The 14,244-nt window shown below is 55.3% G+C and overlaps 2 protein-coding genes across 2 annotated transcripts; both read right to left on the bottom strand.

Annotated features, from left to right (window-relative positions):
- Positions 1-256: 256 nt before the first annotated feature.
- Positions 257-5,148, bottom strand: CALHM2 (calcium homeostasis modulator family member 2). Its single transcript, XM_077877788.1, has 3 exons — positions 4,840-5,148; positions 2,177-2,934; positions 257-1,214 (listed from the first exon to the last, which is right to left on the bottom strand). Exons 2-3 carry the CDS (start codon positions 2,729-2,731, stop codon positions 798-800), a joined length of 972 nt encoding a protein of 323 aa, XP_077733914.1. The 5' UTR covers positions 2,732-2,934; positions 4,840-5,148; the 3' UTR covers positions 257-797.
- A 2,390-nt stretch (positions 5,149-7,538) lies between these two features.
- On the bottom strand, positions 7,539-11,812 carry CALHM1 (calcium homeostasis modulator 1). The gene is made up of 2 exons (XM_077877787.1): positions 11,075-11,812; positions 7,539-8,773 (listed from the first exon to the last, which is right to left on the bottom strand). Exons 1-2 carry the CDS (start codon positions 11,624-11,626, stop codon positions 8,291-8,293), a joined length of 1,035 nt encoding a protein of 344 aa, XP_077733913.1. The 5' UTR covers positions 11,627-11,812; the 3' UTR covers positions 7,539-8,290.
- Between the last annotated feature and the right edge of the window lie 2,432 nt (positions 11,813-14,244).

The following is a 14,244-nucleotide window of genomic DNA, read 5'->3' as shown; positions in this document are numbered from 1 at the left end:
CTGAGAAAAGCCAGGCTTCACCTGTTCCCCAGATCAAATCAGATAACTGAATTGAATTGTCAAGACATCATCAGCCATAGGGTCATCCGACATGTGGGACACCTGGCTTTCCCTGCACCCCTGCCCTCCCATCCATCTTAATCTTGCCCAGGGTCTCTCGGTCCCCCCTCCCTCCTGCAGAGGATGGGATCTGGGCCTGTCTCCATGACCCCTTGCCTGCTATGGCATGGCTTGTCCAATCATGCAGACACCAGGCTAGTCCTTTATACTAAGAAAAACTTTATCAAAAATTTAAGTATATAAAATAATGCCAGAGCATACATTGGAGGGCATCTTCCTGGCTGAGCGCTGTTGAGCCAGGTAACCATATGCAATCAGTCACACATCCATTAATAGCACGATATCCTGTACAAGGAGTCTGCTGGTGAATTTCACGGTTACCTGGCTCTGCTGGTCAGGGCTTCCCAGCCTTGGAGTCCTACCAGTAAAAGGTCATCCATGTCCTAGTTAATTAAGGACGAATTTTGCAAAGGGGTCTTTTCTCCAAAGCTGTTGACCCCAGTGGTTGGTGGCAGCAGGAGAGGGGGTTTCTTCAGGTCTGAGAACCTTCCTGTGGAAGCGGACCCCATTGTCTACTAGCTCTCTCCACACCCCAGGTTGCTTTGTGCTCCTTGCTCCTGGCCTGTTTCCCAAAAAAGTTTTAAAAATCATCCCCGTCTGATGCTGCTGTGAGCACGCAGTGGAGTTCAGTTTGAAACCCAAGTACTGTCACTTGCAAAGAGTGTGATGAAGGACCCTCAGGAGGTGAGGGGGGCCATCTCCATGGTTTCTGGTGCTGTCCCATTGCCTGCCAGACCTTGGGCCCACTTGTGCAGGCGGCTGTACAGTGGGAGGCCCTGGTTCTCACGGTACAAGTAGACGCCAGTGATGGCGTTCCACTGTGGCCGAGGCTGTGTGCCTTCCACTGGGAACCTGGCAACAAGCTCCTCGTCATCCTTGTTGAGTGCCACGAAGCCAAAGAAGCGGCGCACATTGTTGGCAGCCAGCACCCGTGAGTGTACCTCGGCGGTGCGCTGGAAGAGCTGGTCCTCATTGGTGCGGTACTGTGCCCAGTAGGCCTCCTGGCGGTAGCTGAGTGGTGAGCAGTAATGCTTGAGGCACTTGGTCAGGAACACCAGGATGGCCACCACGCCGATGAGTAGCCACCCGAAGAGCTGGCCAGAGAAGGTGCAGGGTTGAGGAAGGGCAGGGAGCTGCCTGGACCCTCACCCACCCCAGGAAGAAGGCTGGTCACAGGGCTTGGGCTGGGCTGAACCTGGCCCACACCCCACTCCTAGAGCAGATCCTACTTCTGTAAGGGAAGCTGGCCCTTCAGGCTGTGATTCCACTTTATCCTCATTGCCTTGAAATCGCATTCCCTGTTTTGTTTTTTATTTATTTCTTAAAAGATTTTATTCATTCATGAGAGACACAGAGAGAGGGCTTGGTCTTAAGGGGATTAAATGTTTAAGAAACAGGCTCCACGCAGGGAGCCCGATGTGGGACTCGATCCCAGGCCTCCAGGATCACACCCTGGATGGAAGGCTGCACTAAACCGCTGAGTCATCTGGGCTGTCTTGTTTTCGTTTTTTAGAAAGTCTTTTGCTCCTTCATATCTCCCTCATGCTCTGCTGCTCTAGTGAACACTTGCAGCTGTGTTTTCTGCCCAGGCCTCTGCCCTTGCCCTCTATCCCCCTGACTGACCTCTGCTCCTTCAGAAGTGAGCCACAGCTGTGGCTAGGATTGGGGCAGTAGCGGCTGCTTCCAAACTAAACATCCCTTCTGGCTTGGAGCTCCCTGATGTCAGCAAAACCTGGGGCTGAGTCGGTGCTGGGCTGGGGTCCTTCTGGGTTTGGAAAGTGTCAACTCCTAGCTGACAGCAGTTGTTTCATAAGCTCATGGGGGTTCATGCTCAATCTTGGAGAAAAAGGGGCTTAATCTATGATTGGGATCAAGGCTGAGCCAGAAGAACATTCTTTTAATGTTTAAAACTTGCCGCACCAAGTCCTAACCCACAGGTTACTTGGCTCAGATACCTCAGACCAGCGCTAGCTTCAACACTGGACCATCCCGGTACCTCCCCAGCAGCCATCACCTAGGGAAGAGAGAAGAGGAGCTTCCCTCTGCACAGCCTTACCTGGGACTCATACTTGAGCCTGCGGGTGACCTCTTCCCGGAAGCCTGACAGGTTGGCGGGGCCCTCCCCGCAGGGGAACCTGGCCAAGATTTCCGTGGCATGGGCTGGTGGGAAGCCCTTCTCCCCAGCTGTGAGTGAGGAGGGATCCACAAACTCGCTGAGAGCGCAGACATAGGCCTCACCTCGCAGCAGGGAAATGACGGACCAGGTGACAGGGGCCACCGCTGCACGGCCCAGGATGGAGCTTAGGAGGAGGAAGTTGGGGGCAGCTGAGCAGTTCTTGGCCCTCCGGTACTGGCACTCAGCGACCAGGTTCCATGTGTGGTTGTTGAGGATGACCCCAATGAGGAAGAGGGCCAGGGCAGGCACGCCGATGGCCGTCAGCCCGTACAGGTAGTTGCGGGCAGGTGAGCAAGGGCAATGGAAAGCCACCACAGAGAAGAGCTCCTGGCTGCCCACCGTGCCCAGTGCCACCAGCCCATTGAAAATCATCACATCCTTGCTCTTGAAGAAGAGCGACAGGAAGCGGAAGTTCTCTGCAATCAGGGCTGCCATGGTGACAAGTCAGCTCAGGGACCAGCTGCGAGGATGGGGGCGGGAGGAGACAGGGATGGGTGATTCCCAATGGGACTAGGAAGGAGTGCAGGTGGGTGGGCATCTGAAGGCAGGGCACAGTCTTGCCATTTTATCCCCTCTGGTGGCCTGTCTGGTGCTTTCAGTGGAGTGGTAGATGACTGATAAACGTTTGCCTCTGAAAACTGAAAGAAATTGAGAGCATCTGGTATGGCCATGCTGGTGAGAAAGGGGGAAATCTGGGGAGCCCTGGGGCCTAGGGGATGTGGTAGCCACTGCTCACTGAGTTCCCACTGGGTGTCAGATGCTTTCCATCCCTCATTGCCTGTTGTCATGATCCCACATTGACCTGTCGTATCCCTGTTGTGCATAGAGAAAGCAGAGGCTTTCTGAGGCTGAGGGGCTTGCCAGGGCCACATGTGTGTCTGCCTTGGGCACTTGGGTTCTTGTTACTCCCACAAGCTTCCCTTGAATTAGGGATGAAGAATGGCCTTGTGGCACTGGAGGATGTGGGGCTTCAGGTGGTACTAATACGCTGAGGGACCTAGGACTATTTGGAAGGTGTGATGGGCATCACAGCTGGAATGGGTTTCCTGGGAGGTAAGGGACTTGGGTTTGATTCAGCTCTGTGGGGTGGGGTGGAGAAAGGCCCCTGGTCGGTGCCGAGCAAGGCACAGTGTCCCTGGAGTTCATGAGAACTTTTCATTTGGGAGACCTCAGAGTCCAGACTGGTTTAGGAGATCTTGGCTCTCAACATACTTCATGGCTTTTCTCTGTTTCTCAGTGTCCTGCTCTGTGAAAGGAGGACAAATCATTCCAGCCCTTGGTCTCCCCATAGGGATGCTGTAGGGAATAAATGATGCCTGACAATTGTCCTATGTGTGAGACCCTCCATCTCACCCTGTCAAGGCTTTAAGGTGGCTCCCAGAGGTGAGGCAGTGGAGACGACTCTCCTTCCTGCCAAGATCAGGAAACTAAGGCCTGAAGAAGTGAAAGTGCCTCTCTCGAGGCCATCACAGTATAGAGGTATCTGGGCAGGACTTTTGAGCCTGCCCTATAAGGAGGCTTGGGAAGCAGATAAGGGTGGGTCCTCTGTTTTCTTGGTCTCCTGACTGTGCTCTGTGCTCATCCATGAGAGCCCTGGCGAACTTTCTCTTCCCCACCCAATCACCCTTTCCCTACCCAGCAGCCTCCCAGGGAGCTTCCCAGCCTGCCAGTGACAGGGATGGAAACTAAAGCTCTACCAGCTCATCCCCAGCCTGCTCGGCCCAGCTCATCCCCAGCCTGCTCGGCCATGGTCTGGGATGTGGACAGCCTGCCAGGAAGTGGCCACGCCTGGGGCTCTTTCTAGACCCCACCCACACAAGCAGAGAGATGGGTATAGCCAGGGTGTGGCCCGTGTCCTCCTGCTCTGGGGGCTGAAAAACAAAAGTCCACAGCCAGAAGCCAGGGAGTGGAGGGAAAGGATGGACAGCAAACAGGTGGGGCCCCCTGCCATATTTCCTTCTGTGCCTCTTCTCTACACTAACACCCCACCCGGTCTCTGCCAATGCTGCCAGATGGGGCGGGCAGAGCTCCGTGACCACGTGGGGAGCCAGGAGGAGGAGGGAGCAGACTCTTCCTCCCACTCACAGCCCAGGGGCTCCATCCCTCTCCCTGGGAAAGAGTTTGTAATGTTGCCAGAGATGAATGGGTTAAAGCAGGCTCCTCTCCCTCTGCCTCTTCCCCTTTTGGCTTCAAGGCTCCTCATGACTTTCATGAGGCCCTGGGTTCATAAGCTGCCCAAAGCGTGGTACAAGATATCTGAACACAGCGGGTGGTGAGCAGAGGCGGGCCAGGCCATCTGAGACTACTGGCCCTGTCCCTCAGGTCAGGGAGGGGGGTCACATCTGGGCCTGGGTAGGATCTCTAAGCACAGCAGTCAGGGCAAGAAGACAGGACAGGCTGGGAGAGGGGGGCACCACTGGCCTTGCCTAGAATGAGGAGCCTCAGTGGGGACTTTCTCTCCAGGACAATCCCTCTGGGCAGCCTTGAGCAGTCCTGCCACACTCCCCTCGCCTGGCAAGCCTCAGGGAGGGGCCCTTCCTTACCTGATGCCAGCTGCAGCGCCACCCAGTGGCTCCAGCCTCCGCGGGGCGTGGGCCTACAAGGCAGGCCCCCCTGAAGTGCTGCGGGCCAGCCGTGCCCTCCGTTGGCTCCCTTGTGCTTTCTTCTGCACCAGAGCAGGGAGCTTGAGATGAGCAGGGCCTGGGGCTGGTGGTGTTTTCAAAGAAGTTTTAAACTCCAGGAAAGAGGATGAAACAGCAGGATGGAACTCTGTGCAGCAACCAGTGGAAAAACAGCCTCCCTCCGGCGCCAGGCAGAGGAGGGCGGGCGGGGAGGGCGGTGCAAGAGGAGAGGAAGTTCAGCGGCGCAGCCTGTGCGCGCCTGGCCTTGCCTCCTTGCCTGCCGTCCTGAGCCAGCTGCCCTGGCAGGCGGCGGGCGGGTAGGCGCCCTGACAGTGCTGCACACCAGTGGGACCAGTTCAGGGGCCAGGTGGGGGACCTTCCCGGACATCCTGCCTGGGCCTGCCCTCCCTGCCCATTTCAGGAGCACTCCTCATGCCTGACTCCCACTGGACAGAAGCTGCCACAGAGACCCCGGCAGGGTTAGAGGGCAGGGTCATGCCATCAGGATACACAGGCCAGGGCCTCCCCACTTATTCTGGTTCTTCTCCCTGAGAGCCATCCTGCCCCCTCCAGTCCTCCCCACCACTGGCTCTTCTGTCCATACTTGAGCTAACCTCAGGCACTGCTTCAAATCTCAGGAGGGCTGGCAAGTGATTCTCTGAGGCCCTGTGGGCAGAGCTCTGGGAGGTGGGTGGAAATTACAAGAAGGCAGCTTGCTGAAAGAACCCTTCTGTTATCATCAGAGCTGCCCAGTCTGTCCTGGAAAGTGATCATGAGCTCCCCATTCATGGGAGTGTGCAAGCTGAGGCTGGAAAGTCATGGATCAAGAATGCTAAGGGGGAGAGCCCTGCCTGAGGATGGGCTAGATGACCCCTATGATTAAGGGAGAGACACCCACCTGCCCCAGCCTCCTGTCAGCTCTGCAATACTTGTGGTTCTAGACAGTGGACTGCTGAGTGCCATGCTGGCCTCTGGGAGCTGTGATTGTCCATGGGTAGGAATGAAGGGAAAGGACCAGTGTTCATTATTCAGATTCTACTATGTGCCAAACACTTCCAGATTCTTCCTCAAAAGTTACCCTCCTTTATTCTCCTTGAGATCTATTTTACAGACAGACACACTGAGGTTTGGAGGGGTTTGGTGAGGTCTTACAGCTCTTGTTTATGAACCCCAATCTGCCTTACCCAAAGCTTTGCTCTTTTCTTGACATTTGTACCTCTCAATATTCTGAGCTGGCTTTTCCCCCTGGAAGCTCCTCCCCACCTATCAACACAGACCTGGTCTCTACTCCTCTGAGCCCTCTCCACATTCAGGACCTAGATGAAGTTGCACCCCCCAGAGGAGCCTAGAGGGCTCCTTCAGCCCCGCAGGCCTACAGGGCTTATCCTCCTTCCAAATAAGCGAAACTGGATCTCAGAAGTGGTAAGGGAGGGAAGAATAGATGCAAAGAAGGGAAATCAGTAAAGCAGTGTTGCAGGGATCAAGATCAGAATGAGTTCTTAGAGGACGCCTAGGTAGCTCAGTGGTTGAGCATCTGCCTTTGGCTCAGGTTGTGATCCTGGGGTCCTGGGATCGAGTCCCACATCAGGCTTCCCACAGGGAGCCTACTTCTCCCTCTGCCTATGTCTCTGCCTCTCTCTCTATGTCTATCATAAATAAATAAATAAATATTCATGAGAGACAGAGAGAGAGGCAGAGACACAGGTGGAGGGAGAAGCAGGCTCCATGCCGGGAGCCCAACATGGGGCTCCATCCTGGGTCTCCAGGATCACGCCCTGAGCCACAGGCAGGCACCAAACCACTGAGCCACCCAGGGATCCCCAAGAATGAGTTCTTAGATGAGTAGGATTTATATCTTCTTGGCCCTCAATTCCCTCCTTGACATGGTGGCTCCAGTTCTTTATGTCACCTTCCCCTTATGTCCAGGGAAGGAGGATAAGCATTCAGGGTAAAGAATCTACAAACACATTAGCCACCACATACCCAATGCCTGCTCTGTGGCACAAGCTTTCCATGCTTCACCTGTTTCATGATTACAACAACCCCATCAGGTAGGTACTCTCATCCCCATGGTACAGATAAGGAAACTGAGGCACAGAAAAGGAAGCAATTGGTCTGAGGGACACTGTAAGTGGTAGAGCCAACGTGTGACCCAGTTCTCTCTCTCTCTCTCTCTCTCTCTCTCAAGTCTGAGCTGTTTCTACTCTAGGCAGATCCCCCCCCCCAACCCTCCCATCCTCATCCCTACCTCAGGGCAAAGCCTCTTAGCTCTCTGGAGCCCCCTCCCCAAGGTTTTTGAGAAAATGGGGAATATATCAGCTTCTTTTCTAAATGTCCAAGTTCTGGGCTGGTCTGATTTCCCCCTGAGATTTGGATGTGAAGGTGTTCAGGTGGTCTCCAAGGATCCCTCCAAAGGATGTTGGTATGGTCAGATTCAGGGGCTGAATCTTAACTCCCAAAGGTGATGGTATTAAGGGGTGGGCCCTTTAGGAGGTGCTTAATTCATGAGAGCAGAGCCTCATGAACGGAATTAGTGCCTTGAAAAGACGCTTGCCCCTTCTACTTTGTGAGGACACAGCCAGAGGGCATTGACTTTGAACGAGGAAGAAGGCCTCCATCAGAACGTGACCATGCCAGAGCCATGTTGTTGGACTTCCAGCTTCCAGAACTATGAGAAGTAAACTGTTGCATATAAGCTACTCAGTCTCTGAGGTGTAGGTGTTTGGTTGTAGCCTCTCAAATGGGTAAGACAGGAAGACTTAGTGCTCAGTATTAAATAAACGTGCAATCCACTTGACGATTATAGGGTGGCCTCCATGGTGAGCACACACTCTGGTTTCTCCTGAGTAGACCTAACTTCTGGCATCTTGTCTCATCCCCTGTCGCAGCAGGTGTGTTACATCAGGTGAAGCTGTGTGCCATGTCCTTACAACCCACTCTCAGCCTCATTCAGGAGCCTAACCAAAAGCAGAGGATTCCTGCTTTGTGAGGCAGCTGGACGCCCTCCCACTCCCTGAGCCTTGAGGATGAGGGACAGAGGTTGTAAAAATTCACAGCCAGAGTGGCTGTAGGACCTGAGAGGAGACAGTGAGGCAGGGCTGAAGTAGCTGGAGAGGGGCTGGGCAGGTGGGGGCTTGTCCCTCCCCAGCCAGTTCTGAATCCTTCTGACTAATACTGCTGGGTCACAGCTGGAGGATTGCTGTCCCCTTCCAGCTCCAAGTTTCCTGCTTCTACGGGCAGGTGAATGCCTGGGCGCGTAGGTCTGCTCTAGGGGCTTACCACCCACACCTGCAGGCTTCATTTTCCATCTGGTTTGGGGGTCTGAGAGGCTGTGGGCTCATACCCCATTCCCGTTTCTTCACTTGGCCACGGTTCACACTCCGCTGAAGTAGGTGGCCACCTCCTTGCGTGGAGGCCGGGGCCTGCCTCCTGCCCAGCCGTTGCCCATCAGTGGCTCCTCCTGGCCCAGCTGCAAGGGCGGCTTGCATTTGTGCCAGCTCGTGAGCAGCCTATTCATGGTGCCTTGATCCGTGATGCCGCGCAGCTTCTCCCTCTCCTCCTCAGCCCCGTCAGTGGTCGCCGGGGCAGCTGAGCCAGCAGGGGCTGTGGCCAGTGCCCCGTGGGCATGACCCAACTCCAGGTCATGGTTCACCGCCTCAAAGAACTGCTGGATGCAGACCTTGGCGAAGGCCTTGGCATGCTCTGTGCACGTCTCATCAAAGAGCTTGCGCTCGATGTCAATATAGTGGGACCAGTACTTGCTTTTGAGGAAGGCAGCCTGTGTGAAGCAGGGTCGCACGGAGCGCACGACGAAGGCCAGCAGCGTGGTCAGCAGCACAAAGGACCAGCCCAGTGCCTGCAGGGGAGACAGCGGGGAGTTGACTGGTACTGCCCTCTGGCCCCCCAAGCCTGTCTAAAATCCCCAAGCACTCTGGATCAGGACTTTTAGGGAAAAGAGTATTGAGGAGTAAATGAATTCACCTCTTGGACTCGATTTTCCTTTTCTGTCAAATGGGCATAGATACACCATCTCATGGAAATGGGATCCTGCGAGTAAAATGCCCGTGTGTAGGCCTGGCACTCAATACACAGGAGTTAACTGGGCAGACCTTGGAACTAGGCAACCTGGTTTTGGACCCTGTCTCCAGTCCTTATTAGTTGACCAGGAGCAAAGTATCTAACTTCTCTGTTAGATACCTTGGTCTCCCCACCTATAAAATGGGGCTGCTAATGGTACATTCTCACAGGGTTTTTGTGAGGACTAAATGTGATCATGAACAGTGCAGTGCCTGGTCCATAGTTAGTGTTCAGTAACCATTAGCCACTATTATCATATCAATAGGCCCTTGCTACCCATATGCCTTTTCCTTGACCTCCCAGGGCCATAGTGACCCTTCCTCTTCTGAGCTTTGTATGTCTTCTCTGGCTCCTGGTATTGTCTGCCTTTTGGTAGCCAGCACTAAATGAGCCTCCTCTGTGTGGGCTCTGAGCTGGACCCTCAAGAAACAAACAAGACACTTGCTCGAACTCTGCTGAAGAGCACTAGACATTTGGGTGCTAGATCCAATCTGCCAATAATTCACCGTCAGGCATGGGGCAGGAGGCTCTCCTCACCTGGGCTCCCGGATCAGCCCCCAGCTACACAGAGAAGCCTTTGGTCAGATGTGAGGGGCGGGTAAATGTCTATAATTGGGGTCAGGGGGTTGTGGCTGAGCAAATACGGGCTGGGAAGCTGCTCTGCATGAGCTTGGTCTGGGGGAAAACCCATGTGCTGGTCATAGACGAAATGTGGACCCCATGAAGCTGGGTCTCCTCAGATTTCACGTACAGCTAGGAATCTGATCTTTATGTGAAAATGTCTGGTTTTCCAAAATTCCAAGACTGAATTCTGAATTCACTCAGCAGGCCAGGCAAAACATGTCTATAGGCCAGGCAGTCTGTCCTCTAGGGGACCTCTTAGTTCATGATGCAGTGGTTTAAAGGTCAGGCAGAGGGACAGCTGTCCCAGGCCCTGAGGCCTGGTACAATAGCACAAGTGCCCACAGGGAGGAAGTGGTTTGGAGGGAAGCAGAGCTTGTACACTCAGAGCGTGACATTCACATGGGGCATTGGGTGGAGACGTGGGCCCCACAGGAGGGCTGGAGCCAGGGAGCCAGGGGTCTGGACTTGCCAGAGCAGAGTGTTCCTTTAGCCCTGGCTCCCTGCCCCTTCCCTGACAGCCCCTGGTCCATCTGCTGTAAGGACATGCTGCTGCTTTCTTCTTGTGCTGCAGTGATTGCAGGGGAGGCCTGGAGGCTTAGACAGGGGAGGGTCCAGAGGGTCCAGAAGACAAAGGAGTGGGGCTGGGGGGACCAAGCTCTATATTTCCAGTCAGTGGGCCCTCCAACCCTACCTTTAGGGCACATCCCAACAGTGCATCCCCTTCACCCAAGCCCTCCCTTCCAGAGCACCAGGACCCTTGGATCCCACTCCCTGAGTAGGGAGGCACCTGCTGGGGACATTTGGCAGGGAAATGTACCCAAATGGCCCAGCCACCCATCTGCCTCACCACTGCCTCAGCCTGGAAGAAGAAAAGGATGCAAATACACCAGGCTTGGGCAGACCGGGTGGCTCAGCGGTTTAGCGCTGCCTTCAGCCCAGGGCCTGATCCTGGTAACCTGGGATCAAGTCCCACGTCAGGCTCCCTGCATGGAGCCTGCTTCTCCCTCTGCCTGTGTCTCTGCTTTTCTCTCTCTCTCTCTCTGTGTGTGTGTCTCTCATGAATAAATAAATAAGATCTTTAAAAAATATATATGCCAGGCTTCCCCATTGGAGCTCAGGATGGAGAATGTGGGGTTGGCTGAGCTGTTGGGTCCACTCTAGGGACAGAGGCCTCGGGACTGAGGTAGCCATCGTACTTTTTCCAGACAGCACTGATGCAGAGAAGACACACAGCTCTGCCTTCAGAAGCCCTGGCCTCAGTTGGGAAGATATGCTCCTGCCCCAAAGAGCTCCTCTCTGAGAGGAGACCCAGCCCAGCCTGGGAAGCTCCAATCTATCGGGAAAACGTGACTGTGCCCTGAGGAAGCCTCATTTCAAGAGGAGGGGGATTGGACCTTGCCAGAGGGACCCCGGGCTGCGAGGGGAGACCCAGGCCGAGGCTGTGCTGCCCCCTCACCTGGGAGATGCAGCGCAGGTAGCGCACGGCCACCTCGCGGGCCAGCAGCCAGTCGCCGTCATAGATGTCAGGGCAGGGCACCCGGGCCAGCAGGCGGGCGAGCTCGGGTGGAGGCAGGCCAGGGGCCAGGCTGCCGTTGCCCAGCACGGTCACTGGTACGGCGGTGCAGAAGGCACAGAGGAAGCACTTGCCATCCAGCAGCGTGACGGCCACCCAGACGACGGGTGCGATGAGGGCGCGCTGGGCCATGGAGCAGAACATGTAGCGCAGCACGGCGGGGTCCTTGGCCCTGCGGCCCGGCGGCCGCTTCCACTCCTCCGCCAGCACGGACACGTTGTTGTTCATGACCAGGCCGAGCAGGAAGAGCACGAGCGGCGGCGCCAGCAGGATGCCCGCGCTGTAGGCCGCGTTGTAGCCGGGCAGGCAGGGGCAGTTGAAATCGAAGGCGGAGTACACCTGGGCGCTGGCCAGGGCCATGATGCCGCAGACGCCGTTCATGAAGGACTCCTGGTTGGACTGCAGGAACTGGAAGATCATCCGGAACTTGTCCATGGTGCCCCCTTCGGCGCCCGGCGGCCTCGTCCCTCGTCACCACGGCTTCAGGGGGGCCCCCGGGGCCCGCTCCGCCCGCCGGGTGCCCACCTCATGGCTGAGGCGGCCAGAGCTCGGGGCGGTGGCTCGGGCCACTGTCCACCGTCTCTTCGGGAAACCGTCCAGGCGGGGGCAGGCGGCGAGGGCGCGAGTCAGCCAATCCCGCGGGCGCGGCCAGGGTCCTGCCCCTCCCGTCACTGGGGAACCACGAGGGCCACACCCGCTGGAGCCCGGCTCGGCTCTCGGCTCCCGGGGTGTGGGAGGAGGGAAGGGAACGAGGCTCAGACGCAGGCCGGGGAGACCCTGTCTCCCGCAGAGCTGGAGTTTGCGAGAATCCAGGGCTGTGGCAGGGCCTGAGCTTCTGGACCTTCTGCTTCCTTCTTCTTCCCTTCCCATTGGGTCTTTCCTCCATGCTGTATCAGGGTTCATGAGGGCTCCTCCATCGGTTCAAACAGTGATGTAGAAGGTGGTGACGACAGTGATGGTGGTGGCGGTGGTGATGGTGATGGGGTAGTGTTGGTGATGGTGGTTGTAGTGATGTAGTGGCGAGGATGGCAATGCTGTTGGGGGTGGTGATGCTGGTCACAGCGGGGACAATGGTGGTGGTGGTGGTGGTGGTAGAGGAGATAGTGCTAATGCGGGCTGGCATAGTACAAAAATCCCTGAATTTGGAGCCAGAGGATTGCAATCTGCAAGATTGCCAGGTCCCCTCCTGGCTGGGCAGGGAGCTATGCCTGTGAGCATAATGCAGGTGCTTTTCTGTCCTGTTGCTTTTCATATTTAAATCTGTCCTGATTGCTTGTGTCTCTGTGGGTGTGTCTGTGTGTTCATGGACTATGGATGACACATCCTTTCCTCACTGCATCTTCTACTTCTACTCCCCCAGATCAGAAATTAAGGGGGTGGTGCTGTGGGGTTCATGCCTGGAGCTGTGGCCTGCAGAGTATCTGGGGAACCAGGCCAGGGCCCCTTCACCACCATATCCAAGTGAGGTGGAGCTTAAAGGACTCCCTTTGATGTTGCCAGCTCTCCCAGAAAAACAGGTCAGATCCAGCTCCAACCAAATGGAGCTGAAGCAGAGCAAGAGCCTGGATGGGGAGGCCAGGTGAGGCCTTCAGATCTGTGTGTCCCTGTGTGTGCCCATGTGTGAGCTCCCTGTGGCTTTGGGCCTCTGTGTATCTGCATGTGTGCAAATGACCATAGGAGAGGTCTTTGTGTGTCTCTGTATGACCCACAAGAATACCACTGTCTGGGGCTTCCCTTGTGTCAGGCCTGATGCCAGCACTGCACATGCATCACCCTGTGTAGCGCTCATACAATCCTATGGGATAGGTGTTACTGTCCCCATTCTACAGACCTGGGAACTGAGGCTCAAGTTAAGTTACTAGCTAAAGGTCCCATGGCTTGTAGGTGGAGGAGTGGGATTTGAATTCAGACTAGGAGGCACCTGGGTGGCTCAGTGGTTGAGCATCTGCCTTTGGCTCAGGTCGTGAACCCAGGGTCTTGGGATCGAGTCCTGTATCGGGCTCCCTGCAGGGCACCTGCTTCTCCCTCTGCCTATGTCTCTGCTCTCTCTATGTCTCTCATGAATAAATAAATAAAATCTTAAAAAAAAAATGAATTCAGACTAGATGGGAGTTAGGGAAGGAGGGGGCAGGGAAGTTTTATTAGGCTTTTCTTCTCTGGCTGAATCAGGTTCAACTGTTCTAGTTTGGATGGAAATGCTAGTGAATCACAAGTAGAATTTGATGGGGAAGGATGTTGCCCTCCTCAGTCCTCAGACTGGAGCACCTTGGCTGGTGGCCCCTGGGGGGCCCTTTTTGGGGGCTCTCCAGGGGTGCACCCACAGGTGGAGAGCAGGATGAGGGAGATCCAGCCAAAGAGGTGTCTGCCCCCAGACATCTACTGCAACATCAATGTGTGCGGAGGACAAGGTTCTGAGGGGCTGGCACCCCATCCAGCTCCAGGTGGGGTGGTGCAGGAGCTCAGGAGTATGGCTCCAGGTGCTGCCTGGAATCTCTGTTTTCTATACTGGACATGGCTCCTTGTTAGTAGCTCATGTGCCCTTTTAGTGGCATCCAAGTTGGCTATCAGTTCTAACCTCTTTTTTACTATATGCCATGTGGCACACATTCTCTGCGAATTCTAACTTCAACATTTAAAAAAAATACTTGATATAGGGGTACCTGGGTTGGCTCAGTCAGCTAAGCACCTGCCTTCAGCTTGCGTCATGATCCCGGGGTCATGGGATCAAGCCCCACATAAGGCTCTCTGCTTGGTGGAGAGCCTGCTTCTCCCTCTCCCCCTGCTTGTGTATGTGCATTCTCTCTCTCTCTCTCTCTCTAACAAATATATAAAATCTTAAAAAAAAACTTGATATGAAACGGTTTGTTTCGTGGGGTTCCTGGGTGGCTCATACAGTTAAGCATCTGCCTTCTGCTCAGGTCATGATCCCAAGGTCCTGGGATCCGCACACCCCTGACCCCCGCAACCCCCTACCCTGCATCTGGCTCCCTGCTCAGCGGGAAGTTTGCTTTTCCCTCTCCCTCTGCCCCCCACAGTGTATGTTCTCTCTCTCA

This window comes from Canis aureus, chromosome 29 (genome assembly GCF_053574225.1).
Source record: "Canis aureus isolate CA01 chromosome 29, VMU_Caureus_v.1.0, whole genome shotgun sequence".
In the NCBI taxonomy this organism is placed as follows: Eukaryota; Metazoa; Chordata; class Mammalia; order Carnivora; family Canidae; genus Canis; species Canis aureus.
Note: the sequence above shows the minus strand (reverse complement) of the source record. Positions and strands in the feature narration are given on the sequence as shown.